This window comes from Rhinolophus ferrumequinum, chromosome 12 (genome assembly GCF_004115265.2).
Source record: "Rhinolophus ferrumequinum isolate MPI-CBG mRhiFer1 chromosome 12, mRhiFer1_v1.p, whole genome shotgun sequence".
Lineage (NCBI taxonomy): Eukaryota > Metazoa > Chordata > Mammalia > Chiroptera > Rhinolophidae > Rhinolophus > Rhinolophus ferrumequinum.
In genome coordinates this window covers 51,731,141-51,758,987 of record NC_046295.1, presented here as the reverse complement: position 1 = coordinate 51,758,987, position 27,847 = coordinate 51,731,141, and the positions used below count along the sequence as shown (strand labels likewise).

The 27,847-nt window shown below is 43.9% G+C and overlaps 2 protein-coding genes across 2 annotated transcripts in view; both read right to left on the bottom strand.

Annotated features, from left to right (window-relative positions):
- RUSC2 (RUN and SH3 domain containing 2) overlaps nt 1-6,559 on the bottom strand; it is a 45,820-nt gene extending 39,261 nt beyond the window's left edge. Inside the window, exon 1 of the mRNA XM_033122238.1 lies at nt 6,259-6,559. The gene's annotated coding sequence lies outside the window, so the exon portion shown is untranslated. The remainder of the gene's footprint in view (nt 1-6,258) is intronic.
- A 7,530-nt stretch (nt 6,560-14,089) lies between these two features.
- LOC117031537 (phospholipid-transporting ATPase FetA-like) overlaps nt 14,090-27,847 on the bottom strand; it is an 82,752-nt gene continuing 68,994 nt past the window's right edge. The window contains exons 17-27 of the mRNA XM_033122028.1: nt 25,200-25,364; nt 23,261-23,372; nt 21,852-21,957; nt 21,311-21,458; nt 20,587-20,770; nt 18,698-18,921; nt 17,170-17,253; nt 15,589-15,834; nt 15,274-15,412; nt 14,360-14,490; nt 14,090-14,260 (exon numbers count right to left, since the gene is read on the bottom strand). Of these exons, the coding sequence (XP_032977919.1) occupies nt 14,090-14,260; nt 14,360-14,490; nt 15,274-15,412; nt 15,589-15,834; nt 17,170-17,253; nt 18,698-18,921; nt 20,587-20,770; nt 21,311-21,458; nt 21,852-21,957; nt 23,261-23,372; nt 25,200-25,364 (1,710 nt within the window). The remainder of the gene's footprint in view (nt 14,261-14,359; nt 14,491-15,273; nt 15,413-15,588; nt 15,835-17,169; nt 17,254-18,697; nt 18,922-20,586; nt 20,771-21,310; nt 21,459-21,851; nt 21,958-23,260; nt 23,373-25,199; nt 25,365-27,847) is intronic.

Here is a 27,847-nt window from a genome sequence, read left to right as displayed (position 1 = left end):
CTGACCTTGGGTGGTGAACACACAATGCAAGATATAGATAATGTATTACAGAATTGTACACCTGAAATCTATGTAACTTTACTAACAATTGTCGCCCAATAAACTTCAATTTAAAGGGGAAAAAAAGATCGTTAAGACGTCAATACCAGCAATATGCAACAACTGAGATGGACATTATGCTGGGTGAAATAAGCTAATCACAGAAAGACAAATACTGCCTTATTCCATTTATACGAGGTATCTAAAATAGTCAAATTCATGAATCAAAGAGTGGAATGGTGGTTGCCAGGGGCTGAGGGAGAGAAAAGCGGGGAGCTGCTGTTCAATGGGAATAAAGTTTTAGTCAAGCAAGATAAATAAGTTCTAGAGATCTGCTGTATAACAATGTACCTATAATCAACAATATATTGTACACTTAAAAATTGGTTAAGAGGATAGATCTCATGTTATGTGTTCTTTCTACAATAATAATAAGATGCCAATGCTACCCAAAGCAAATCTATGGATTGTATGCAATCCCTTTCAAAATCCTAAGACACTTTTTGCAGGGGAAAAAAAAAAAAAACCCACCCTAAAATTCATATGGAATCTCAAGGGATCCTGAATAGCCAAAACAATCTTGAAAACAAACAAACAAAAAACAAAGTTGGAGGACTCACATTTCCTTATTTCTAATCTTACTACAAAATACAGTAATCAAAAGCGTATGGTATTGGCATAAAAACAGACATATAGACCAATGGAATACAATAGACAGCCAAGAAATAAACCCTGGGATTTGTGGTCAAATGATTTTCAACAAGACTGCCAAGCTTATTTAATGGGGAAAGGACGATCTTTTCAACACATGGTGGTGGGGAAACTGATATCTGTATGCAAAAGAATGAAGTTGGGCCTTTATCTTCCATTACATATATAAATTAACTCAAAATGGATCAAAGACCTAATGATCAGAGATAAAACTATAAAAAAACTTGCAGGAAAACACAGGGAGAAAGCTTCATGACATTGAATCTGGCAATAATTTCTCTGATATAACACTAACAGCACAGGCAACAAAAGAAAAAAATAGGTAAATTGGACTTCATCACAGTTTTAAACTTTTGTGCATGAAAGCACTATCAAAAGAGCGAAAAGGAACACACGAAATTGATGAACCTATTTGGAAAACACATATCTAAAAAGGGACTTCTATCCAGAATATATAAAGAACTCTGACAGCTCAACAATAGAAAGACATAAGCGGTCAGACAATTAAGTTCGCGAATTCATCCTAGAAAAAGTGCTACATACCTCATTGCTGAATATCACTACGGTCACCTTTGAAGTACTCCCCTTGGGAAGCTATGCACCGTCGCCAGCACCTAGTCCACCCTTCAAAGCAATTTTGGAACTCTTTTTCTGCAATGGCCATCAGAGCTGTCATCGCATTACCCTTGATGTCCTGAATGTCATCAAAATGTCTTCCTTTCAATATTTCCTTTATCTTCAGGTAAAGAAAGAAGTCATTGGGGGCCAGATCAGGTGAGTAGGGAGTGTGTTCCAATACAGTTATTTGTTTATTGGATAAAAACTCTCTCACAGGGTGGCTGGGTGGCTCAGTTAGTTAGAGCGCAAGCTCTGAACAACAGGGTTGCCAGTTCGATTCTCACATGGGCCAGCGAGGTGTGCCCGCCACAACTAGATTGAAGGACAACGACTTGGAGTTGATGGGCCCTGGAGAAACACACTGTTCCCCAATATTCCCCAATAAAATAAAAAAAAAAACAAAAACAAAAAACTCCCTCACAGACAATGCCGTGTGGGCTGGTGCATTGTCGTGATGCAAGAGCCATGAATTGTTGGCAAAAAGTTTGGGTCATTTTCGTCTAACTTTTTCATGCAGCCTTTTCAGCACTTCCAAATAGTAAACTGTTTGTCCAGTTGGTGCAAATTCATAATGAATAATCCCTCTGATATCAAAAAAAGATTTAGTGACATCGGTGCAACAAGTTCGCGAACTTAATTGTCAAACCTTGTATAGTGGAACTTCTATCCAGACTATATAAAGAACTCTTACAACTCAACATAGAAAGACATAATCCAATTTAAAAATGGGAAAAGGATTTCAATAGGCTTTTCTCCAGAGAAAATATAAAAAGTGGCCAATAGGTACATGAAAAGATGTTCAACATCATTAGTCAGTAGAGAAACGCAAATCAAAACTACCTCAGAGCCACTAGGATGACTAGCATTAGAAAAAACAACAACAGCAACAACAAAAAATAAGTGTTGGCAAGGATATGGAAAAATTGTACTGCTTTACATTGCTGTGGGAATATAAAATGGTATAGCCACTGTAAAAATAGTATGGCAGTTTCTCAAAAAAGTAAACAGAATTACCATACAATCCAGCAATTCCATTTCTGGGTACATACACGTACATACCCAAAAGACGTGAAAGAAGGGACTCAAACAGATATTTGCACACCTGGGTCACACCCGTGTTCATAGCAGCATTATTCACAACAGCCAAAAGGTGGAAGCGACCCAAGTGCCCACTGATGATACTGGATAAACAGGATGTATGAATATTATTCATCATTAAAAGTGAAGGAAATTTGGATACCACCTACAACATGGATGAACCTTGAATACATTATGGTAAATGAAATAAGCCACTCACAAAGAGACAACTATTGTATGACTCAACTTACATGAAGTGCCTAAAGTGGTCAAATTTATGGAGAAAGAAAGTGAAATGGTGGTTGCCAGGGGCTGGAAGAAAGGGGGAATGAGGAGTTAGTGTTTAACAGACATGGCGTTTCGGTTTGAGAAGATGAAAAAGTTCTGGATATGGGTGCTGATGATGGATGGACAACAATGTGAATATACTTAATGCCACTGAACTGTACACTTGAGAATGGCTAAAATGGTAAATTTTATGTTATGTATATTTTACCACACGTACGAAAAGAGTCAATGTAGTAAAAGAGAGGTCCTGCTATGAGTTATACTTTTTCTTTAGAATCCACCTCTCACTTGCCCATCCCACCCATGGCCGTGTTGTCCAGAGCAACGTTGATATCTGGCCATTCAAAATAATATGCTCATTTTGCATGATGGACTCACTTGACAGGAACTACAATATCATACGCCAATGTCTGTGTGGGTGTTTTCCCAGTAACCTCTACACAGACCAATCAGACTATCTCTATAGAGCCTGCCCTTCCCCTAACATGCAGTGAGCCATCTCAGTCAAGTGACTTTTGATAGAGTGTGCAGTCACTGTGTATGAGTAACAGAAGAAAAGGGTGAGTTATTGTCCTAAATTTGCAGAGAGAAAATGAGAAGTCATAAGCCTCCCCATGAACTAGGGGTGCCAGATTTAGCAAAGAAAAATACAGGGCACCCTGTTGTTTATCTGAAACTCAAATTTAACTTGGCATCCTGTATTTTATCTGGCAACACTCTGAAATATTCGAAGTCGAAGAGAAAAATAAATCAAATAATTCAGAGTATTCTGGGGTTACTGAGGTCTTAGCAGGGAGCCCAGACAGGGACAAGTAAAAAAGCACATTAAAAATGTATTGATCACCAAAAAAAGAAAAAAAAGAAAAAAGAAAAAAAGTATTGGTCTTTAGATGACATACCCATGCTTAATCCAACTCAGGAGCCCCTCCCTGCTTTCGTTCCTTTGATGCAAGACTTTATAAAGATAGGTCGGCGGGTAGGAGAAAAAGAAAGTTAAGAGAGAGAAATCAAAGTTAGAAATGGGTGAGAACATACCCAGACTCCTGTTAGGCAGGCCTGGCCTCAAAAAGGGACCTTAAACACTTAACATAAAAATCAGAGGAAATCAGATTTTGACCTGGTTCAAAGCAGAAGAGAAACAATAGTGGTAACTGCCCTACGGCCATGCAGCATGAGGGGCACAGGTAACAATACCAGGGATAGTGGTGGGATCTCTCTTCCTTCCAGTAAGCCATACCATTGCCTCCTAAACTCCAATCACTGTTTTTACCTACGGTACTAACATTCTCAGCCCCAGTTACAAATATGCTACTACTACTAGTCAGGCAAATACTTCTTAGCTTACAAACTCCTACAGCTTTCCAGCCATTGTTTCATCACTCAGTAATATTATTTACTTCCCCATGGAACCTGGGCCAAAACTGAAGGCTCTGAACACTGTCTTACCCTCAGGAAACTTAATTTGTTTAGGTCATCCTCCTAGGAATCAACAGAAACAGGTTTCAGGCTTTCTGTTCTTTGAGAATTCCATCTTTTATTGACATTGTTTGCTTAGTCATAATCCCTGCCTGACTCTGGTCTACTGAGAAATAAATGGCCCATATGGCCTGATTAATTATGGTAGTATTTAGGAACCTTTGATATCTCTCACACCAGATATCCCTGCCCGGAATATCTATATTTCCAGTCTCTGAGGTGGGGGTGGTTTGGTTTGTGTATCCAGGAGCTAAAGGGTAAAATAACTGAGGTCCTTCATTCCTCCAACCTGTCCTGAAGCATGGGCTGACCAGCTACACTGAGTCACCTTTTTTTTTTTAATTAGTTTCAGGTGTACAGAACAATGTAATAGTTAGACATTTATACCCTTCACAAAGTAATAAACCCCCTCCCCCAATCTACTACCCCTCTGACATTGTATATAGCTGTTACAGTTCCGCTGACTCTATTCCTTATGCTGCACTCCACATCCTGTACCTTAATATACATACATACATATATATATGTGTGTGTGTGTGTATATATATATATATATATATATATATATATATATATTTATAGTTGACATTCTATGGCTATAACAATCAAAACAGCATGGTACTGGCACATAGATCAACTGACACATAGATCAATGGAACAGAATAGAGAGCCCAGAAATAAATCCATGCCTATATGGTCATTTAATCTACAACAATGGAAGCAAGAATTTACAATGGGGTAAAGACAGTCTATTCAATAAATGGTGCTGGGAAACATGGTCAGACATATGCAACAAATGAAGCTGGACCACCTCCTTACACCATGTACAAGAATAAATACACTGAGTCAGCTTTAAAGGCTGTAGCTGGCCTCCAGAATTCTTCCCCAGAGGAAGTTAAGTAGTTAGTCTCTTACTAAGTAGAGCAAGAGGAGCAGTTCACCTGGGCAAAGCTCTTTCAAGATTATCTGGGCAGCCTGTAACGCACTAGCCAACAAAAATTTCTGCAGCTCCAGCCCTGACTTTTTGTTTTTCGTTTGTCTTGTAAACAGAACATGAGTGGAAAACAGCTGACATATAGAAGCTTGCATGTAAATGAAATTAAATGCATTAATTGAAAGACTGAATATATTGTTTCATGCTCCCAAAATGAGCAGCACAAGTAATTCCGCCCATGCTTTTCCTTTTTTCCCCTTTTTGTACCTAGTGACACCTTTTCCATTAAAGCACTCTGCCTCACAGCCTCTGCATTGGACTCATTCATTCACTCATTCATCCACCCATCAAATATCTACTGAGCGCTACCATGTGTCAGACACTGTCCTGGGCGCTGGGGATATAAATGAATAGTGTATGGTCCTTGCCTTCAGGGCAGTCCCCCTGCGTCCACAGGGCCAGCCTGGCGGTCCCAAGTCAGCCATGGGCAACAGGATCACAGTGCCCTTCGCAGCAGGTAAAGTGCAGTGGCAGGGGACCGGCAAACTGCCACGCCAAAGGTTTTCCTAAGGTAAAGCTGGATGCGGTGGAGAGATCCCTTTTCCGCTCGGGCAGACACCAACTTGGGAACCAGGGACCTACGGGCGGAGGGCGCAGAGGGCCGGCTGGGGCTGACTATAAGGAGGTCCCCGCGGCAGTCACAGGGTTGGATGCTGGGCCTTCGCGCTCCTCCAGGGCCATCACAGATGGGGGTACAACCATGACAACCGGGCGCAAGCCAGCTGAGAGGGTGTCTCCGAAGGGACAGTTTGAGGAGACGGTTGGAGTGGATCTAGGGTGACGCCCAAAGGGATGGGTGGTCCCGGGTGTTTGAGGGTTCAGTGGATGCTAGAGCTGAAGGATTAGGAAGAGGACTGAGGATGTGGCGGGTCCAGAGGGTCGGAGCGGACCAGGAAGATGGGGCTTAGGGAACGAGGGGAAAGAGGTGAGGGGAAGGGCGGAGGTGTTGAGGGCTGGGTAGGTGGGCAGAGGGCCTTCTCCTAAGGAAGGGGTCATTCGAAACATGTCGGCAAGGGGTCTCCCGGACCATGCCGAGTCCCGGAGGGCGTCCCTACCTGGTCTCTCGCCTCAGCGTGGTCCGTCAGCAGCGGCCGCGGCGTCTCGCGCCCTCCAGGGGTCGCGTTGCAGCGGGGACAGGCCGGCGGCCCCCTCCTCTCCAAACGGGTTGGTAACGCCCGGTCCCCCCTGCAGTAGCGGCGCCGATGGTCCAATCTGGATTGCCCTCAGGCCGCCCTTCCGGAGGGCGCGTTGGTTTGGCCCATTGGGCTCACGGTGCTCGCCCACCTCCCCGGCTCCCGCAGCGAAGGGCACCGCGAGTCACGCGCAGTGCTTTCCCGAGAGGGGAGCGGCAAGGCTACGTCCGTGGCTCCGCCTTGTGCGGCCCGCGCCCCGCCCCTTTGGGGTGTGGCCGGTGAAGCGCGGCTGTCGGGCGCTGGAACCGTGAACCCTGGGGCGAGGGCCTACTGGCTTCGAAGGCAGGTGCGTTTGCTCAGTGACCTTCGCCTAAAGCATGGATTAGCAACCCTGACACTCCAGTAGAACCTCTTGGGGAAAATAGAAAAATAACAAAACTAAGGCCTGATCTCAGCCGAGACCGATTGAATCAGAATCACTGGGGTGGTGCCTAGGCTTTGATAGTTTTAAAAGCACCCAATACATAACCAAGGTTAAGAAGCCCTGGTGAAACATGGAACTGACAGCCTCCTTTGACCAAAATTTTAATCAGGCTCCTCGAGTCCTCAGCTGGACTAGGCGCGACTTCGAGCTTCCCTCTCTGGTCTTGTAGAATCCAGTTTAAGCAAGACTCCTGTTAAGTCAATTTAATGAAAATCCTCCATCTTTGGTATATGACCATCCATTACCTTATCACCCTGGCGTGGCTTCAGCAAGAATTCTGTTGAGTCCGTCTAGCAAGAATCCCCCTTAGCCCCGATGTTTTTCCTCTTAGTAATTGCAGTGGTCTGAATGTTTGTGTTCCTCCACAATTCCTGTGTTGAAATCCTAACCCCCAAAGGTGATGGTATCAGTGGATGGGGCCTTTGCGAGGTGATTAGGTCACGGGTAGGATTAGCGCTATTGTAGATCTCACAGCGCGCCCCAGCCCAGTCCTCCAAGTGAGGATACAAGGCGTCTGCCAACCAGAAGAAAACCCTACTTGACACCCTGATCTCCGGCTTCCAGCCTCCAGACTATGAGAAATAAATTTCTGTTGCTTATGTGTTACACAGTCTGTCGTGTTATGGCAGCCTCAGCAGACTAAGACTGTCATTTGCCATCCGCTCACCCCTAGCCCTGCTCCATGGCTGTAAATCCCCACTTGTCCTTGTTGAGCACTGAGTGGAGCTCAGTTTCTCCCCCACTGCAAGACCCCACTGCACTGGTCCCTATAGCTATCACAATGGTTTGCCCCTAAAGCCTGCCTTACCATCTTTAACAAGTGTCATAAATCAATTTTTCTTTAACACAACTCATGTACTTCCTCCTGCTCCTTATGGCAGACGCGGTGTGTGGGACATTGAGGATCCTATTGTCTCCTTCTCATCAAAGGGGGATAGGGGTAGGTGGTCCCTCTAGGTTCCGTGCTCTGTGAAAGAGTTAGAGACCAAGACCTTGTGCTCCAGGCACACACAGGCTTGTTGGGTCACAGTCAAGGAAGCAGATAAATGACATACTGTGTAATGCACCTTCAGGCTTCACAGAAGTGGTGTGAGCTGAGCTTTGAAGAATGAGTGGGAGATAAAGGGTGCGGGGGAATCAGCATGTACAAAAGAACAGAGGGGCAACATAACTGATATGATGGACGTGTGGGATGCAATGGAGAAAGCACAGCAGACATAGTCAGGGTGTGATGATGAAGTCTCCTGTGACAGACCACGGAGTTGGGACTCACCTGTAAGCAGGGAGACACTGAAGGGCTTTATGCAGAGGCAGGAATGGCAAATCAAATACAAAATTTACAAATAAAATTCCGAGGGTGGAGAGGGCTACGACTGCTGGCAGGACGACCAATGAAAAGCCACATTTATACAGATAATGGTCCAGGGTAGGGAACTTACTCTAAAGTAGGCCAGCTAGAATCTTCTCGCTGAGAATTTGGAATTGGGGAGAGAGAGAACCACAACCTTCCTCAGGGTTGGACTTATAATGGAAATTTCAGAACTGTGTGAGTGACTATCTTTTACTTGCCTAATGGCCCGAGTAGCAACAGAAAACCAATTTGCTGAGAAGGATCAATCTGTTGCGTAGAGAGAAGCCAAGTCTAGACACAAAGAGACAACTTCGCGGGTTCTCAGGGCCTTCCAGCAGCTGGTTCCACTGCTGAGGCCTAGCTTGATTCCTGCCTTTGGTTGATGACACATCCTTCTATCAATTCATATAGTTTCATTCAGCAAGTGTGGGTGATTTCCTGTTATTTGTGTTAAGGGATAATTTTCAAAAAGGTAAAATCATAAGTCTTATACAAATACAAACACATATTAAACTCACTAATTAATGAGGGAACCAATAAGATACCAAAACCAGTTCAAATGATTTAATTTTTAGAAATGTATATTCTCGACCAGACAAAATTTGCATAACCAGGAACAGGAATCATTTGCATTGTTACAGGCAGAAACATTTTGCATTATTACCAGTATTTGAACAGATTTGCACTTTAGAAATCTCACTCTAGTCAGAGTGTGAATATTGAATTAAAGGAAGGTAAGGAGATCAGTTAGGAGACTCTGATAATTATGATGAGAAGTAAGAGGGTCTCAATTAGGGCACTGGATGAAGGGTTAGATTGGAGGAGACAGATTCAAGAGACTTAGAGTGTAGAATGTATAAGACTTAATTAAATGTATCATTGGGGGAAGGGTGGGGATAGAATAGAGCAAATAGTCCAGGACGACTCCCAGGATCCTCCAAATGCTGGGTCTTCTTCAAAACTCTTTGCATGTATCTCAGAAGATTTGGGGCTAGAATCGCAGGGAAATGCTGAGGGCTAGAACAATGTTCCCTTGTTGCTTTGTTTCTGGCAGTGGTAAATAAGGTTATTTCCCCCACAAGTTCTTTTAAGAAAAAGGTACAGGGTGAACCAGATGGTCCTGTGACCTCTCTGTTTCCGAGAGGCTGTAGATGAGGAACAAGTGTAAACATGGCCCATGTAAACTGGAATTACCTCTGTCTTTTTTGCTATTGGCAGCTATTTAATCTAGTTCAAGTAAAAAGATTTCCTCACTGAACCCAATTTCAGAAAGCCCCTCGTGGGGCTTTCTCCTGGAATGAAACTTTAATAATTAAGATGTCCAGACTAATAAAATAATTTTTAAACTTCAAACTTTAAAATTAAGGCTTTTCCCATTTCTCAGCTTAGCCCTATTGCAAGTGGCCCTGTTCAGTGGGAAATGGGGACGGGGCTTAGTAGAAGTCTATCTTTTCCTACTTGTCTCTTCTCCCACCCCCCAGCTTGTTACCCCTCTTTCTCCACAGGGTTTGAGCAGGTTGGAGGGAGAAAGGATGAGGGAGGTTCTTACTCAACTAATACTGTCACAAACTAATTTTAGTGCTCGGGAGTATATAAAGCTGACTCTTTCTCAAGGAGCCCTTTTATAGGTTTTTCAGAGATCCCCTCCCTGTTGGTGGAGATACTTCTCCTATACCTAGTTACTTTAATGTGGGTGAATTCAGCAACTCCTCTAGTTGGTCACTTACAACTCCTTTAGAAATCTCTAGGCATTTAAAAAATCAACTTTATTGAAGTATAATTTACATACAATAAAATGCACAGATTTTAAGTGTACAGTTTGATAAGTTTTGACAAATGTATAGACCCATGTAACCACCTCAAAAAACAAGATATAGAAAATTTACCTCATGCCCCTTTATAGGCAATCAACCCCACCCTCAGGCAACCTTCTATCTAATTAGAAATCTGCAGGCATTTGACAGCATAGCTCACGTTTCCTCCTGCTGAGGTTTTCTCAACCTTTCAGATGGTATCTCTGACAAGATAAAGCAAGTCTACTTGGTCTCTTACATGGCCCATATCTGGTGCATCCCTGTCCTGCAAAACAATGGGAGCACAGGCCAATCTCACCACAGCCACCCTGTCTTGCTTTGCCAAAGAACAGGTAGTTGACTGTTCTCTTGCTTTTTAGATATTTCCAGTTATGAGTCAAGTATGAGCTCTCTGTGTCCCCCAGACACATTCATCATATAAATCTCTCCAAGTAACCTCCTTAAAACCCTCTCAACTTGAGCTAAACTGGGCAGAGGGGAATCAAAGCCCACTAGCAATTCTCTCTAAAGATCCCTTTCCAATGTCTGATTTTCTAGCCCTTTTCCCAAGGTGGGTGAGGTGATGGAAGGAGAACTGACTCTGAGTGGTGAACACACAATGCAATATATAGATGATGTATTATAGACTTGTACACTTGAAACCTACGTAGTTTTGTTAACCATTGTCACCCCAATAAATTAAAAACAAAAAGTTGCAAACTTGTTTTTCACACTCCCCGTTTTGCAAGTCTTGCATGGTCATCTCACACCTCACTTTGGAATGTGGCAGGCATCTGCTGTCATGGATCCTCAGCAGGGACGGAGACTCAAATCTCCCAAGATGCATATAAACCACCGGGGAGAGGATGCTGATTGTTCAGGGGGCTTTGGGGGGGGTGTCTTATTAATCCAAATTGTATTTTTACAAATGCTTTAGATGAGAGCCCATATGTGGTGACCATGTTTCAAAAAAGAGGCCCCTGAAGTATAAATGAAAACTAGATACCAAAGGCTAAGTTTCATTTTGAAAAGACAGGGCAAGAGGCAAATTCAGGACAAATAAAAGATAGTAGTAGATTTCATTCATTTACTCATTTATTGAAAAACATTAGTAATCTAAGCACTAGCAGTCTGCTGGGTGATAGAAATACAAATATGAACCAACGTTCTGTCCTCAGAGAGATCATCATGGCCTAGCATGAAGACAGAGAAGTAAACCACAATTAAAACAGGCGATTTAGTGATAATACATTCAACTCTCAGGAACTGAAAGAGAAACATACGAGGTGGTCTAGTGTCAGGAAGAGGCACCCAACAAGAACAGGAGCTTGTGTGTCAGTGAAGGCTCCCAGCAGAAGCGACCACAGCTGAGAGTGAAGAGCAGATAGACATTAGCTACACAAAGGAGGGAAGTGTATTCTAAGAGGACAGAATAGAAAGAGCCAAGGCATAAAGGCTTCTGAAGATAATGGAACCTTTGAGGAATTGCAAATAGTTTGGTATGGCAGAAATGCAGTATATGCAGCAAAATGGTGTTGAAATTGGAGAGGCAGACAGCTTCAAGGTAGGGAAGGTATGATGAGTCACTAAAGCACTTTAAACTGGCAAACGCCATGATCTGATTTGTACTTTTGAAAAGTCATTTTCTGTGGTGTGGATAATGGATTGGAAAGAAGCGGAATCCGAGGCCGGGAGACCAGAGAGGGCGATGTTGCCATAATCCAGGCAAGAAATGATGAAAGCAATGGGACTGGGATAAATAGGAAGGGAAAGATTTGAAGACAACTGTAAGACTGAGGAAATGGAACTTGGAAACAGAATGGACTAGATTAGAGGAACAGAAGAGAGGAGTCCAGAAAGACTTCCAGGTTTCTGGCTTGAGCTACTTATTGTGTGATGGCATGTATTTATTTAGGGAAATAAGAAAAATAGGCAGAGTAGCAGATTCCAATTCTTTCATTTCATTTGTTCATTCATTCAACAGACCTTTATTAAAGGCCCATCATATGCTATGAATAGACAAATGATTAAAATGCCCTGTGAGAAGTGTCACTGGTAGGGGTACGCACAGGGGAGCAACTGAATAAGTTGGGCAGCTATATAAGTCACATTGAGGAATTAGGGGTAGATCTTGGAGGAGACAATGCCTAATCTGAGCTTTAAAAAAAAAATAGAGGTGAAATTCACATAAAATTAACCATTTTAAACTATACAATTCAGTAGCATCTAGTACATTCAAAATGTTGTTCAACCATCATCTCTATCTAGTTCCAACTATTCTGAGTTTTGAAGGGCGACTAGAAGTTTGCTAGATGAAGAAGAGGGTGAGGGATGAGGGAAAGCATTTTGGGACATGAGAACAGCATGTTTGATGACATGAAGACCAGAAATAGCATGACTGGAGTGAATGCAGAAGGGAAAGTAGTGAAAGACAAGGCTAAAGAGAGTCCAATAATAAAGTGTTCAAATTTTAACTCGATCCAGAAAGCATGGGAAGCCCTTAAAGAATGCAAAGATGGGGCTTGACATGATCAAGTTTGCCTTTTAGACAGATTACTCTGGAAGTAGTATTGGTGATACTTTGAATAGGAGAAAACGAGGAAGACGACTTGGGAGAGTTTATGCAGTAATCCACGTGAGAGATGATCAAAGTCTGACCGATGGCAATGGTAGGGAACGGAAATCAAGACCTGATAAAGATGCAGAATTTACATTACTTGATGACTTATTAGACATCAGACTAGAGGAAAACTATAGGATGGTTCCTATCAGTCTGCCTTTGGTGACTGGAATGATGGTGGTGGCATCCTGGGATGAAATTTTGGGGAAAATGATAAGTACGGGTTGGTGGGTTGAGTGTGAGTTTCCTGAGACTCCACTAAGTGAAGGGTCTTAGAATCAGTTTAATAAATGGAACTGAATTTCAGAAGAGAGATAAAGGATAGAGTGAGAATTGAGAATCTTCTTTTTGTTGGTACATGAAGTCATGAGTTTAGATTCAGTCACTCAGGAAAAGTGTACAGAGAAAGATGAGCAGAAACCTAGTACTGAGCTTTGAGAACCAATATTTAAGGTGTGCAAAGAGCATAGAGCTATGTGGTTAGATGTGATCATAGGGAGGTGAATACAGAGTTTAGCAGCAGGGGGCAGAAAAGTGGCACGGAGCTTTTAAAAAGTAGAGAAAAAGGGGGTAGGGGAGATGCTAGTTTAATTTGAAGGGAGATGGTGGGGTGTCTGTGGGACAATGATCGTCGCTGGGGCCCCAACAGACCATACAAATCTCTCCACTCCAAAATAAGCCATTTATTACTCCATAAGCTCTTAGAAATAATTTCCCAAATACATACAATTTCTTCTCAAAATAATTTTATGGAATGAAGACAAATGTTCACCAATTATGTCTCCTCAAGAAAAGATTTTTGAAAATCCCCTGCAGTCTCCTACTCCCAGTTCTTAGGCCCAAAAAGGTGTCAGTTCTTGGGTCAAAGACATCAAAGAAAGGGAAAGAAGGCAACATCTTGAGCTGTAGTTAAGGCAGGAATCACCTCCTTTGTTCGTCTTTTTTTTTTAAGGTTCAGAAACTCTCCTTCAGCTTCTTATGACCAACTTTTCACAGCTGTCTCCTCCTTTTGCTACCCAGGGCCAGCAACAGACTCACCCTGAATCCCCCAAATAAACCTGAGAAAGGTGCCTGGGTGGGACGATGTGTGGGGCTCTGGAAGCTTTATGGTTGCTCTGGGTATGAGAAACAGGGCCCAGAGTAAGATTCTTAGGTTCCATTTTCTTTTCCCTTCCCCATGTGTACCCACTACTTCCACATTGGCTTGTCTGGATTAAAACTTAGAAGGTTTGGTGGGAAGGAGGCCTACATCGCTTTTTCTTGAAATGCTATAACTCTGACAGATATCTGGGAGCTCTTACTTCACTTTTCCTTGCCTTACTTGGGTACAGCCTTTTAGGGAATGAAGAAGCTGAGCCCCTGGAGTGAGAGTGGAAGAGCAGGTTTATGCTGCTTTCCCAGGGACTCTAAGCTCTCCTTACTAAGTTAGGTGAATACAAGGGAGGAAGAGCAATGACTGACTCCATTGGGGTTTCCCTAAAGGCTTCTACTTTTTAAAAGGAAAGCTATCTTTTCTTGGGCATCATGGATCTCATAAACTTGCCGGAAGTGATGAGGGCCCCAAAGCCCTGTTTGTGGGAGAATGCATAGGCAGAACGTCGACTGCTTGAATGTTTCAATTTAGTCTGGACTGGGGGTGGCAGTGGGTGTTTCACGCGATGCATTCTGTCAATAACCTATAGCCAGAGCATGGGGACAGGGTTTTTATCCACAGAGGCAAGACAAAGAGGGTCATGAATTGAATTATAGCTGGGTAGATTCCCTGTTCCACTCACCTTGTTCACAGTGGAGGGGCAGAATAGTGGTTTGAGAAACTGGTACCCAACGGCAGGCAAAATACAGAGGACCACGCTGAGGGCAACACTCAGCCACAACAGTGGCAGGCTCAGAGTGTTCCTTGTCACACCTGTAAACAACGAGCCAGGAGGGGAAAACTGAACCAGAGCCTGGAGGAAGGGCGCTGTCAGCCAGAATTTAGATACCTCTCCAGTCCAAAGAAGGAAGTTATTTTGGAGACAGGTTAGTCTCTTGAGAAATAAGTAAATGCAAAAGAATTGCAGTGAGATCCTTTTTACAGCCAATGTCATGGTGAATTCACGTGCCTTTGTCCCTCTCTGAAGGCGGGGCAGCGCAGGAGATGGGGGAAGGTTATAGGAATCCTAGAGCCTTGGCCTGGACACAAAAATGGGATAGAGGACACTGGAGGGGAAAAATGAGAGGTGGAGCCAGCTACATCTACATATCTACTCTTGCTGTATTTTGTCCTCATCGGAATGGAGATGAAAGATAGGGAAATTAATATGGGAGACAATAAGGCGGTATGCTACAGTAGAAAGAATATTGGACTGGGAACCAGGAGAGCTAGATTTGAGTAATTTATATTTTAAAAACCTCCAATCTCTAAAATGGTGCTAATAATTCTTGTGCTGATTACTTCAGAGAATGCTTGTAAAAATCAAAATAGGTAAGAAATTTGAAAATATCTTAGAAACTCTATAAGGTAAAATATTTCCCCTAGCTAAATTTTGAGTCCTTGTAGGGCAAAGACCACGTCTTATTCCTATCTATATCCATAGAGCCTAGCACATAGTAACAGCTGCTCCATAAACATTTACTAAACAAATATATTTGGTTCGCATTCCCCACCACTACTCCCCACCCCCTTGCCACACACTGAGCAGGGCCTTACCTAAGAATTGGAAGACGTTGGGGAACATTGAGCACAAGCCATCACAGTACAGGAAGTTTAAGATGCAAAAGTAGAAACCCAGGCTACCCCAGGTGACGAAGTGGCTTATCACCGTCCAGTAGGTTGTCTCCAGGGCAATCTGAAAAGCACCCTACTATGTGCAATACTTTATAACCTGGGACCTATCAGCCACCTCCCTTCTCCAATTCCCTAATGGGAGGATGCTCCCTCCCCACCCTCCCTCCTTCCTTCCCTCCCTCTCTTCCAGACAGTCTCCTCCTCCAATCCCCCTACCCCTACCACCACTGGCCACACCTGCATTGTGACCACCCAAAGCAGGGAGGTCTGCACTATCAGGGAGAAGGACTGGTAGTCGGAGATTTCCTTCCCATCACTGCGCACTGAGTTGCAAATGGTCCTCATGGGGACAAAAAACAGCACGAAGGAACTGTAGACCCCATGCAAGCAACACTTCACAAATTCCTTCTTGTTGAAATAGAGGTTGTGCTGGCCTGGCTCATACAGCTCTGGGAAATGTAGGCTCCACGTTTCATTCACATCCTGGAAGCACCAGAAGGTAAGGAGAAAGGCTCAGAAGGTCCCATCTCCGCCAGAGTGGAGGCTTGTCCCCTCACTGGGTCTGCTGCCAGGCTGCCTAGGAGCTTCCTCATGGATTACTTGAGAAGTGGAACCGGAGAACAGAGCAGTGAGCACAGAGCCTTCCTGAAGTTCTACTCTCTAGGCAAGGATCTGGGTAGTGAAAGAAAGCTAGGAGAAGGTCAAGATGGTGAAAGGACCTGGAGGCAGTTAGGATGGGGACTCAAGAAAGGGGGCAATTGGGACTGGGGGCAGCTGGAAGGGAGGACTGGAGCTTGGAGTAGGGGAAGAAGTTGGGACATGAGTCCCCAGTTTTAAGTGTTTCTTTGGTTGAATATTCTTTGTGTCAAAAGCCTGTGGGAGGAGAGGGGAAAGCCAATGGGGACCAGGAGTCGCTTATAGGTATCCATGTTCTGTGATACTCCTACTATTCCCATAGCTACTGGTGAACTCAGGTAAGAGGATTCCCTATGTGGATGAGATTGGATCATCTCCAGCTCCTAAATCTGAAACTCTGGATAACAAAGCTTGGGGCTTGTTTTGAGAAGTTGTAGATCCCTAGAATTTAGACCACCGAAGCTGGTTAGAGCTGTTGAGTGACACAGCTTATCCCTCTTGCTGTCTGATGCTGGCAGCTACTTCATGGAGAATTTCTTTCCTATCTTGATGGGGACCAGGAACCGTGATACTATGATGTCCTCTCTTAGCTACTTTATTCCTCTTTGGGGGCTCCTTTTCTATTCCATATACCCATGACTGGAGGTTGGGGTAGAAGGGAAGGGAGAGGTGGGCACCAGGACCCTCAATACCCAGGGAATTTCTGACAAGGACAGATGGCTCCCCTAGGCTGACTCCCTGACTCAGAGTATCATACCCATACTCCCATGCTTGGCCCTCAGGACCCCCACCGAGGCCTCCCACTATTGGTTTATCTCATTATCTCTGAATGGTCTCCGTTTTTGAAGCCCCTGCCCCAATAGCTCTATTTCCTTTCACTACTTTTGTACACACTAAATTTACTGTACAGCACAATTTCCATGTTTCTCTCTCGAGATAAAACTGATGCAGGAAAACTTGGATTTCTAAAACTGATGATTATTCTCTGTGGAGGAAGACTCTTTACTTTATCCCATGATACCTCTCCAGGTGATGAGCTCCCTTCCTTGCTCTAGAAAGCATTCCATTTACACTTGACTTTATAGATAGAGCTCAGCTCTTGCTATTATCCTCACTCTTGGGAATATTTCTCAAGGGCCCAGGGGCTTCAACACTGACTAAGGGGCTTGCTGTTGGTCTTACCTGGTCAAACAGACTCAAGCCCAGGACAGGGAGGGAGGTGTAGACCAGGTTGTAGAAAGTGATAAACCAGGCATCATAAACTGTCTGGAAGAATACCAAGGAGATTTCTTAGATTTCTCTCTTCTACAAAGTCTCAGCTCCACCTCCCAGTTCAAAGAAAGCCCCCTTTGCCCTCTATCTACCCACCCCTGTACTAACCTAGAGCAGGATCTGAATTTCAGCAATCTGACTGAGAAGGCTAACCTCAGTCTCTGTTTGGTCCTACTCTATTTAGAACTGGCTGCCTGGCTGAGGTGAGGCCACATCAAGCTTGTTTGTGGCCAACCTTACAAGGTTGATTTGAACCAACCCTACCATGACCTGCACGGCCTCTGCCTGCACAGCAAGGACCCAGACTGGCTGCTAGGGAATGCTAGCGAAACCCCTGCACTCCCGGGCATGTAAGCCTCTGGGCTATTTGCTGTATCTGCGTTATGACATTCAATAGCTTCTGTAACCCTGGACACTTTCTAATACTGGCAAGCAGAATAGGCCTAACGACCCTTCCCCAGCTAGGTGCTCCATCCTAGGGCCTCGAGAGGGCTCCTCTCCTTACCAGCCACAGAGGTGGTCATTGTCGTTCGTTCTCGTTCTCTCTCTCTCTCTCTCTCTCTCTCTCTCTCTCACACACACACACACACACACACACACACCTCTCCCACAAACCAGACTGGCTTTGTTAGACACCACGGGTATACAAGTCTACTACTGTCTGCTGACTGCTGACTGGTCTGTTCCCCCTGGAGCCCAAGGCAACAGAGGTAGTAAGTACCTCCCAAGAGAATCATTCCTGGGGTTATTTCTCTTGGGAATTTTTGAGAGACTCCCAAAAATTTCCATACGAAAAGGGATTCCTTGTGAGAATCCCTTTTGAACATCAAAATCCAGGTGTCACCTCTCCCCACTATCGTGGGGGAGATTTCATCTTCAAAATGTGGAATTCATTCATTGGAGCAACAATAGTGTGTGTTGGGGTGTGGAAGGAGAAGTAATGGGTAGCTGTGTTTCCAAGTATGGCTCTAGGTGAATGCCATAACCAGCCTGTCTGTCAAGACCTAGGGGTCCTTTGAGGTTTAGCCTGCTCCATAAGGATTACCTTGGATGCTAAAACAAACAAACAAACAAACAAACAAACAAACAAACAAAAACAACCAAAAAAACCCAACTCCCAGACCTAGGAAATTCCCTCCATTACATAGGTTTGGAAACTCTAGGTGTCTATGTCAGGGAAAAGGTGAAAATATCTTATGGGCGAGTTCTGAAGGTAGGAGTCAAGGCCATGTTAGGCCCAGGCCAGAAAAGTTAGGGTTTAGAAATCTAAGTTTAAGTGTGGGGTTGGGGATGGGATAAGCATGGGTGAGGAGCCTTACAGGTGGATAGCAGCATATCCTACATTGGTCTCTAGAGGAGAAAAAGCGTCTGAGCTGGCTGAAACGGGGGGTGACAGGACCCCGTTGACCAGAGTGGGAAATGCCACCTGACCTCCTACCTGTGCGGAGAACCCGTTGTAGAAGGAATACCAGAAGTGCACCAGGGTGAAGGCAAAGTTTTTGTAAAAGAAGTAGCTGAGAAACTTGCACATGCGATTATAGGACCAGCGGCCATGGACCAAGAGTAGACGCTGAAGATACTGGAACTGGGAGAAGGTGAAGTCACTGTTGAGCATGGCTTGCGTTCCCTCCTGGCTGCTGATGCCGACCCCAATGTGGGCAGCTGCAAAAGAAACCCCAGAAACTTCTCAGCCCCAGACCTTGTTTGCTGGGCTCCCAGCCTGGGAAGTGTAAAAGGAAGACTGAGATCATGCTGTACAAATCACTTATTTTACATTTGGAAAACACTGTTAGGCCCAGCTCAAAATGGCCCTTACTTAGTGGCGGGAGCCTTTTCTCCTTAGTGGATTGCCCCTCCCCTACAAGTCAGAAAACAGCTCCTTCATCTTTACTTTGTTTTGGATGGTGCTGCTCAAGAATGCCTGGCATTCTTGGTTAGTTCTAGAAAGCTGTCCTGGATGATCTTTGCACCTCCTATAGCCACCTAGTCTCTTTCCTACTGTCGAGATCAGGGGTGTCCAAACTGCGGCCCGCAATCCATTTTTAATTGGCCTGCAGCAAATTCCAAAAATATATTTAGTTTACTTAAATAAACCAGGTGAGGCAATACGTACTTCACCTTGAGGGAGTGGCCCGGCTGTTTGTGTATTTTAGCGCATATGGCCCTTGGTAAAAAATGTTGAAAAAAGTTTGGACACCCCTGGTCTAGATGCTGAGGTAAACATTTCTTGGTATCTCCTGAAGCCACTTAAATCAATTAAAATTGCAGGATGGATGTCAATCTAACATAACATTTAATTACCTAAGTTTATCTAAGGAGTGAAATCCAACTATTGGGAGGAATAAGTGATGTACATACGTTGTTAGTGAGAAATGAGTTCTTCAGGAGGCTTAAGGTGACTTTTTCTGGATAAAGCAAGGATTACACTCTATGGAAGATAAGATTAAAGTTCCTATAACTTTTAATTAGTCTGTTTTAGTGTAGGCCAAATTCATTGATTTTCTAGCATATACCTATTGCATTGCTTAATGGAATAACTAAAACCTCTAAGGCCCTAAAAACCAGAGAAGTTCTAGGAACTGGGGAAGAGAGAAAGAACACTTCCTAGTCTGAAGCTGAGTCTGGAATATCTGCTAGTGTTTCCCGTATGGAGAGAGAAGGCAGACTAGAGGACCTCTAGATGCGTCCATATCTCACAGAACTACAAGTTGCTGGAGGCTAACAACATTCAGCTGAAGTTAAAACCAGGTTCAGCCATTTGCCTTTATTGGTCTAAAGCATCAGTTAAGTCTGCTATTCTCCTCCAGCCAGGATAGTCAGGGCAAGCTCTTGGGAACACTGCCTGCATTGGGCCTCACAGCTAATTCCCCGGTTGGGCAGCCCTGTCTCCCACCTAAATTTGCTCAGGCCAACAGCCTTCAAACAAGGAACAGACTATGACTTCTTCCCAGGGCTCCTTTCTGTGGGCTTTGATGCCATCTCAGAAAGATGGTGTGGTAGTGACACAGCCTGTTGTTCTATGAATATACGCATGAGCTTTTGTGGGAGCCATGCGTATCTATGTGTGTATGAGTATTAAGTGAATGAATCTAAATGTGTGTGTGTGCCTGTGGATATGGGCAGATGTATGCATGTGTAAATAAATGGGACTGCAGGTGTAGCGGAGCATGAATGAAATCACAAAACATGAACGAACGAAATCGTACAACACATATGACACGCAGCAGCGTGAACCAGCAATGCAGTGCCACCCAGATGGATTTTGCCCATGGAGCAAGGAAAGGACAAGCTCATGCCTTGGGGCTACTGCCCCCACCCCTCACATGCCTTTGATCATGCTGACGTCATTGGCCCCATCCCCGATGGCCAGTGTCACCGCCTTCTTGTACCTCTTCACCAGCTCTACCACCTGGGCCTTCTGAAGGGGTGTCATCCGGCAGCAGATCACCCCCTTGCACATGCATGCTGTTCGCAGCAGTTCCACCTCCAGGTTCCTTTCTAGAGCATAGGCCTGCAGCACCAGAACACACCCACATTTCAGGCTGCCTGAAGAGGTTCTCCCGACAGGATCTTCCTAGGCCCTTCCCCTCTCCGCTGTACTCTCCTGTACTACAGAGGGCAGGCGTGGCTGCTCCCAAGCTGCTCCACCCCCAAGGGAGACCAAACCCCACGTTAGCTCTAGGCATCTTCACAGTGACCCAACCTCCAGTGGGAAACCGGTCAGAGTCTCTCCCTGGGTCAAGTCAGTTGACTGGGCTATAAGGCCAAGTGACTTTTTGGAGGACATGGTTCTGCTCACTTCCCTCTTCCCCTAAGTGACAGGCCACATCAATAGTGAACTTTTTGGATAAGGAAGGAATATGCTCTTGGCTTCTGTTTCCTCATTATTCCTGCCTAGAGAAGGCTCGAGAAAGGTGTTTGTCAGGCAAAGACACCTAAAGAGAAGGGGAACAGGGTTCCTCCTGGGTCTTGAATTTTCCCTGAAGTGGGTTGGACCTAGGATAAAAATTCCCTGGAAGAAGAGAGCAGAGCTGTAGCTCGGTTTGCCCACCAGACTGTAGCCATTGATGATCAAGCCGTAGTTGCCATTGGGAACCTCCTCAGGTATCCTGAAAGGCACTTTGGGCTTCGTGGTGAAGCAGTTGTTTATTGGGTCTGATTCCAGTAGAGGCTTGGGTTTCATCTTGTCTATTGCTGAACTGAAAGCCAAGAGTAGTGGTTAGGGTCTGACCTGAAGCCCTAGAGCTTCAGGTGCAATAGGAAGGAAAACGTGTCCCCGAGTGAAAATGGGCAAGGTGGATACGGATCCTCTGCAAAGCACCAGCCAGGACCTCAGACCCGACAGCCTCCTGAGACCTGCCACTGCCTTACGTCCCTGGCCATTCACACACCGCACTTCTCTACTCTCTACGCTCCGACTCCTTGAGTCCTAATTCTTCTTCACAAAATTCTCTCAAATACTTTAGGTTTTCTGTTCTCCTCTCCTCCATTTCTTCTCTGTTCCTTCTCACAGTAAGAAACCATACTGGGTAAAAAGATGAGTGAGAAATCGTGGGTCCAGGGATGCGCTGTGGCAGCTCTCCCATCGGTACCTGAGTTCTTGCCGAATAGTCTCAGCATCACTGCCATCCACGCAAAACATCCCATCCATTCCATTGTCAAATATGTTACAGGCATAGGCGATGTTCACAGCAGTCTCTGCAGGGAAGGAGGAACACAGGTCACATTTTGGCCAGCACAGGGTGTCTTCACAGTGTGCTGGTACATAGGCTGGTGCATATAGCAGTGGGCTGCAGAGCCCGCCCGTTTGTCCACATCGGCCAGGGATGCAGTCAAAGTGTAGTTTTCATGAGTCAATGGAGACCATATTCAAATAGCCACAGGAGCCTGTCAACTTGGTAAACACTTGCGAGTTACTTATCAGTAACTAGGATCATTCTGGCTTAGTCTTCTCTACAACACCTTCCCCTGTTTCTTAAAGCAATTCTAGTCTGTATCCACTTCTCCAGGCAAACAGGATGTATTTCCTGGAACAGAACTATGCTCATTTCTATGCTAGATTTAATGGGAGACTGAGACATGCTTAGGTTGTAGTCTTTCCTTTAATCAAGAAATCTGGATTTTGGAATAAATTCATACTAAAGGAAAAAAATTTTAAAAAAATTAAGTCCTGAACCCTGGCCGCAAGTAGTAGCAATAGTCAGAGGAGATACTGCAATTGTTATAGAAACTTTCTTGGAGAAAGACCTTGAGGATGAGAAAGACTTGTTTAGGGGAAGGAAAAAACATTTCAAATGGGGAAACCACCCAAACAGAGGCCCTGGAGTAGGAGTTGCTTTATTTTGGGACATACTGAAGGGAACGGTCACTTGAGGATAGAGAAAAGGATGTGCAGGCAGAAACAGATTATCAAGGTCGTGAAGGCCAGGGAGTGAAGTCCAACTGCCACGTGCAGTCATGGTGGGCACCTGAGCAGAGGAGTAACGTCATAAAAGTAGTATATTTTAGGAAGATTAAACTGATGGTTGTTTGTAGGCTATACTGAAATTAATAAGGGCAAGAGACAGAAAGATCAGGTCAGAAGCTTTTTGCAGAAGTACAGTCAACAGGGGACAAAGGCTGAGTGAGCGTGGTGACACAGTCAAGAGGATTTTCAGAGGAATTTGTGGGACATGGTGGGAGAATGGACCTTTGGGACAACAGAGAGGGCATGTATAGTCAGAAAACTCTAAAAGTTTTAGCTTGTGAGTTCTTGGATGACAGAGGTCATGTTTGATTGATTCATCTCTGTGGTCTCAACACCTACCTCATGCAGCATCTGGCATAAAGTATAGGCTTAGCAAATTGTATGTCAAGAGGGAATGGAGCTGTCCTGTAAGGACTTGACCTGGGTTATAAGGTATTTTTCAAATCAATGGATAAGAACAAAAGGAAAAGAAAAAGAAGAAATAGCTAAGGTGGACAGAGAAGAGGATTGGTCAGGTGAGGAGCTCCCCTTTACCTTGCTTATCTCCAGTTAAAACCCACATTTTAATTTTGGCTTTGTTCAGGGTGATGATTGTCTCAGGCACTCCGTCCTGCAACTTGTCTTCTATGGCTGTGGCCCCTAACAGCTTGGAACAGAGATATCAGTGAGTCATAAAAAAGGAGAGAGTCACAACATTTAGTGCTACCCAACAACTCAACTGGCAGCTCAGTATCCTTTTTAGTAAGCAGGCAATGTCCTGGCAGGAGTACCCCAGTGGTATAAAACTCAGCACACTATGCCTCTCAACAGATGCAGCTTTTCAACTACACACTGAAATCCAACTTGGAAACACAGAATATTACGGATGGAAGAGGGAAAAGACTTGCCCAAGTCATACGTGATGCTGTGTGCCACTGCTAAACCATCTGTTTCTCGACACACGTTCACTCTCCCTGGCTTCATAGCACGCTTCATGGCTTTGGTCTTCAACAGAGATCCCCAGACAAAGGATGCCCCACACCTTATTCCACTGTTTCTTTCAACCTTACAAGAGCTTGGTAAACTTCATTTGTTTGTATCTACTGGGGCCCTCTAAGGTTTTTAAGGCCTTTTCCCCTGAAAAGGGGAATCACTAGATTAAAAGCACCTTGGTTCAGCACCATGCTTTCTCTCTATGATACCCCAACAGTGCCAACCCCAGGGATGGGTACCAGGACAAACTACTGACTTCTTCTAGGCCTCTAGAAGGACAGTCTAGAAACATCACAGAACTGGCTATGGAAGGAGATTTGTGATCTTTGGGATCTCTAAATTTTCCCATTTGGTATCAGTAACTTCTATTTTTATAGCAGAGCCAGCCTGTATCACTTTGGTCAAAAACTCGGGGGTCATCCTTAACTTCTCTTTTTGCTTATATCCTATAAGACAATCCATCAGCAAATTCTGTTGGCTCTACCTTTAAAAAAAAAAGTACAGATTTGACCATTCCTCACCACTTCCATTACTTCTATCTGGTTCAAGGCATTATCACCTCTCAATCGTATTATTGCAACTACCTGCTTATTGGTCTCCTTGGGTCTATGCTTGCTCCCCTACAGAACGATCTCAACATGACAACCAGAGATCATTCAGAAAGCTTCATTACTTCTCTGGTTGAATGCTTCACTGGTTTTCCATATCCCACTCTAAGTCCTTATTGGCCTGCAGGGCCCTCTACTACTTCACTGTCTCATGTCCTTTTATTCTGTCCTCCTGAGTTATACTGCACCAGCTACCCTAGCTGTCTTGCTGTTCAACTAACAAGTTAGGCCTGCTCCTGTTTCAGGGCCTTTGCTCCTGCCATTCCTTCTGTCTGGAAAGCTAACCCTCCAGAGAGCTGCTTGGCTTGCCATCTTCTTGAGGTCTCTGCTCAGATGTCTCCTTCACTAAGCACCCTATTTAAAATAGCAACTATGCTTTGCCCTCTCCAAAACACACACGTATGCTGATACTCCCTAGCTTTCTTCCTGGTTTCATTTTATTTTCTCCCATAGCGTTTTTATCTTCTAACATATCATATATGTTACTTTTTTTGTCTGTTTTGTCTACTACTACATGAACAGGGCTTAAAACAGTGCCTGGCACATAGAGGCAGTTAATAAATTATGTCAAATGAGTGAGTGAATATTTTTGTCTTGATTAGTCCATCAATTAGTTCTGGATGATCTAATCTGTTATTCCTCCCAGATTAGTTTCTGTGAGCAGCTTTGGGATAAAAACACTATCGGAAAGACGAAATTTACAACCAGTGTATTTTTTTCATTATTTATGGGTTTCAAAGCTCCAGAATATCCTGAATCAGCTTGGATTCCAGTATTCGGAGAGCGCCTGAACCTATTGATTTGCTGGAAGCCACTCTCAGAGCCCTTGCTCAGTCTGCTGACTGCTGTCCCCCATCATGCTTCCAGTTTGTCCCAGGTTTCCTCACACTAACCATCAAGTCTTTTTCAATCTCTTCATAGACATTTAACATTTTATTTTCCCGATTCACCAAAGACAAACAGGCTTCACTGTGCTTTCTGCTCCAGGCACAGAAGAATGAATTGTCCAGTTCTCGGTAGGCCACCATGAGGGTGCGAAGGCCTTCACTGGCAAAATCCTGGAAGACATGTGTATGCACTGAGTGGGGCTGAGCTGGGTTAGGGAGTGGAAGGTTGATCCCACGGGCCCCATCTGCTTGCAGTATAGGGTTTAATGGTTAGTACCATGGGGCTAGTACCTGGCCTAACCAGAAAGCAGCTGTTGAGCTTTCTCAGCAAAATGTCCTAAGGATTGGGGCACCATAGCTGGGGCTAAAGTTTGAAAGTAGTTCTCAGACATAGAAGATTCTAGCTTCTATCTACAGTTAGGTTATTTGCTGTGTGACCTTGGGAAAAACTAAGCCCTCTAGATTTCTTTCTTATAAAACTAGGATAATAATTCACCCCCTACAGACAGGATAATGATGTCTATAATATGAGAATGAAGGGAGTAATAAAGTAAAAAAGAGTTGTTATAAAAATAAGCAAAGGTGTTACTATTATTTTTTACAAGCATATATTCATTTTATTTTCCTCTCTCTCTGCCTTCCTTCATCAAGCATTCAATGGGCATCTCAATAGCATACATATTGTGTGTATTTGTCTACAGCTGGTTGGCTCAGTTGATTGGCCATACCCAGCAGTGTTAGGCCACTGCTGAAATGCTCTCTGGGTGAGCTAGCATCTATCTGCTCCTTGGCCACCGATATATCCTAACCATAGCTAGCTACCTTGCAGAAGTATACTCTTGGTCATAAGGAGGGCTGGGTGAGAATGTGGGTGGTTTGGGGTAGAACTCATATCCAACTCAGGATGGGATAGAGGCAGATTTTGTGTATTGAGAATTGCATGTGAATAACAATTCTACATGACCACTGTTACAGTGAGCTTCAGAATAATTCACTTTGGCATCATAAGAGTAAAGGAAAACAGAATTTATCATCTTGGTATTTCGCTCTTAGTTCCCTGTGTAACTCCTGAGTGTTTGATGTTAGCTGTCAGGTGAAATTAACATAGGTAGTATAGGTAGGGAATGCCATCTCTTAAACCTCTGTACTGTTGGCAGGCAAGACTTTGAAACAGAAGCCTGAGAGAAGATCTCAGAGACTTCTTAAGAAGGAAGAGGTATGGCAGAAACTGATTTTGCAAAGGATACTGATAATAGGACTGGACAAGCTTAACAATACACTGACAGATTCTTAATTCTTCAACAAGTAATTTAGCAGCCTGTGTTAACATTATTTCTTACTGATCTCTCCCTTGTGTGTTTTCCTTTTCTCTTCTGTTGGGCAAACCAGAGCCCTGGGGCCAAACCCTGGCCGCCACTTGTTTTTGTATGACCCGCTGATCCCTGTCTTAGAGGGCCTGGAGCTATGCTTCTGCATGAGGGGGTTTTTGGAGCTTGACTCACAGGTTTATCACAGTGGTTAACATACAGTAGTGTAATCAGACTCCACTGTTGGTATCTGTTAAGGTTGGTAGCAGGCTGAAAGATCTGAAAAAGTTTTATGGCCGCTTTGAAGCCAGTCTGTGGAAATGCTTTCTGAGAAGATACCTAATTCATGTGTTCGTTAAAAGATGAGAGTTTTCAGACTAGCCCATAAAAAATACCGTGGCCTCTGGGAACCATAAGATATAAGAGCCACCCCATGTGGGACACTTCACTGACTTTTTAAAACACTTGCGATATAATGTACCTACCATAAAATTCAGTCTTTTAAAGTGTACAATTCAGTGTTTTTTAAAAAACGATACCCTTAATTGTGCAACCAATCATCATTACTATCTAATTCCAGAACATTTTCATCACCCCAAAAGAAACCCCATCCCCATTAGCAGTCATTCCCATTCCCTTCTCCCCAACCCCTAGCAACCACTAATCTACTTTCTGTTTCTATAGATTTGCCTGTTCTAGACATTTCCTATAAATGAAATCACACATGTCGCCCTTTGTGACTGGCTTCTTCCGTTTAGCACAGTGTTTTCAAGGTTCATCCACACTGTAGCTGTATCAGTATGTCATTCCTTTTAGTGACTAAGTAATTCATTGTACGGATATACCACATTTTATTTATCCACTCATCCATTTATGGGCATTTGGGTTGTTTCTACTTTTCGTGCTATTGTGAATAATGCTGCTATAAACATTCGTGTACCAGTTTCTGTGTGGATGTATATTTTCATTTCTCTTGGGAATATACCTAGGAGTGGAAATGCTGGGTCATCTGATAGTAGCTAAATGCCAAACTTTTTCAGGAACTGCCAGACTGTTTTCTAAAATGGCAACATCATTTTACATTCACATCAGCAATGTATGAAGGTTAAGATTTCTCTATATCTTTGCCAACATTTATTATTGTCTGGTCATCTTTTTTTTTAAATTTTAGCTATCTTAGTGGTGTGAAGTAGTATCTTATGGTTTTGATTTGCATTTCTCTGATGGCTAATGATATTGCACATCTTTCATGTGCTTACTGGCCATTTATTCTCTATGTATTAATGTAGAGTCAAGCCAAAATGGCCTAACAAAATAGCAACTTCACCAATCTATTTCTTCTTTAAA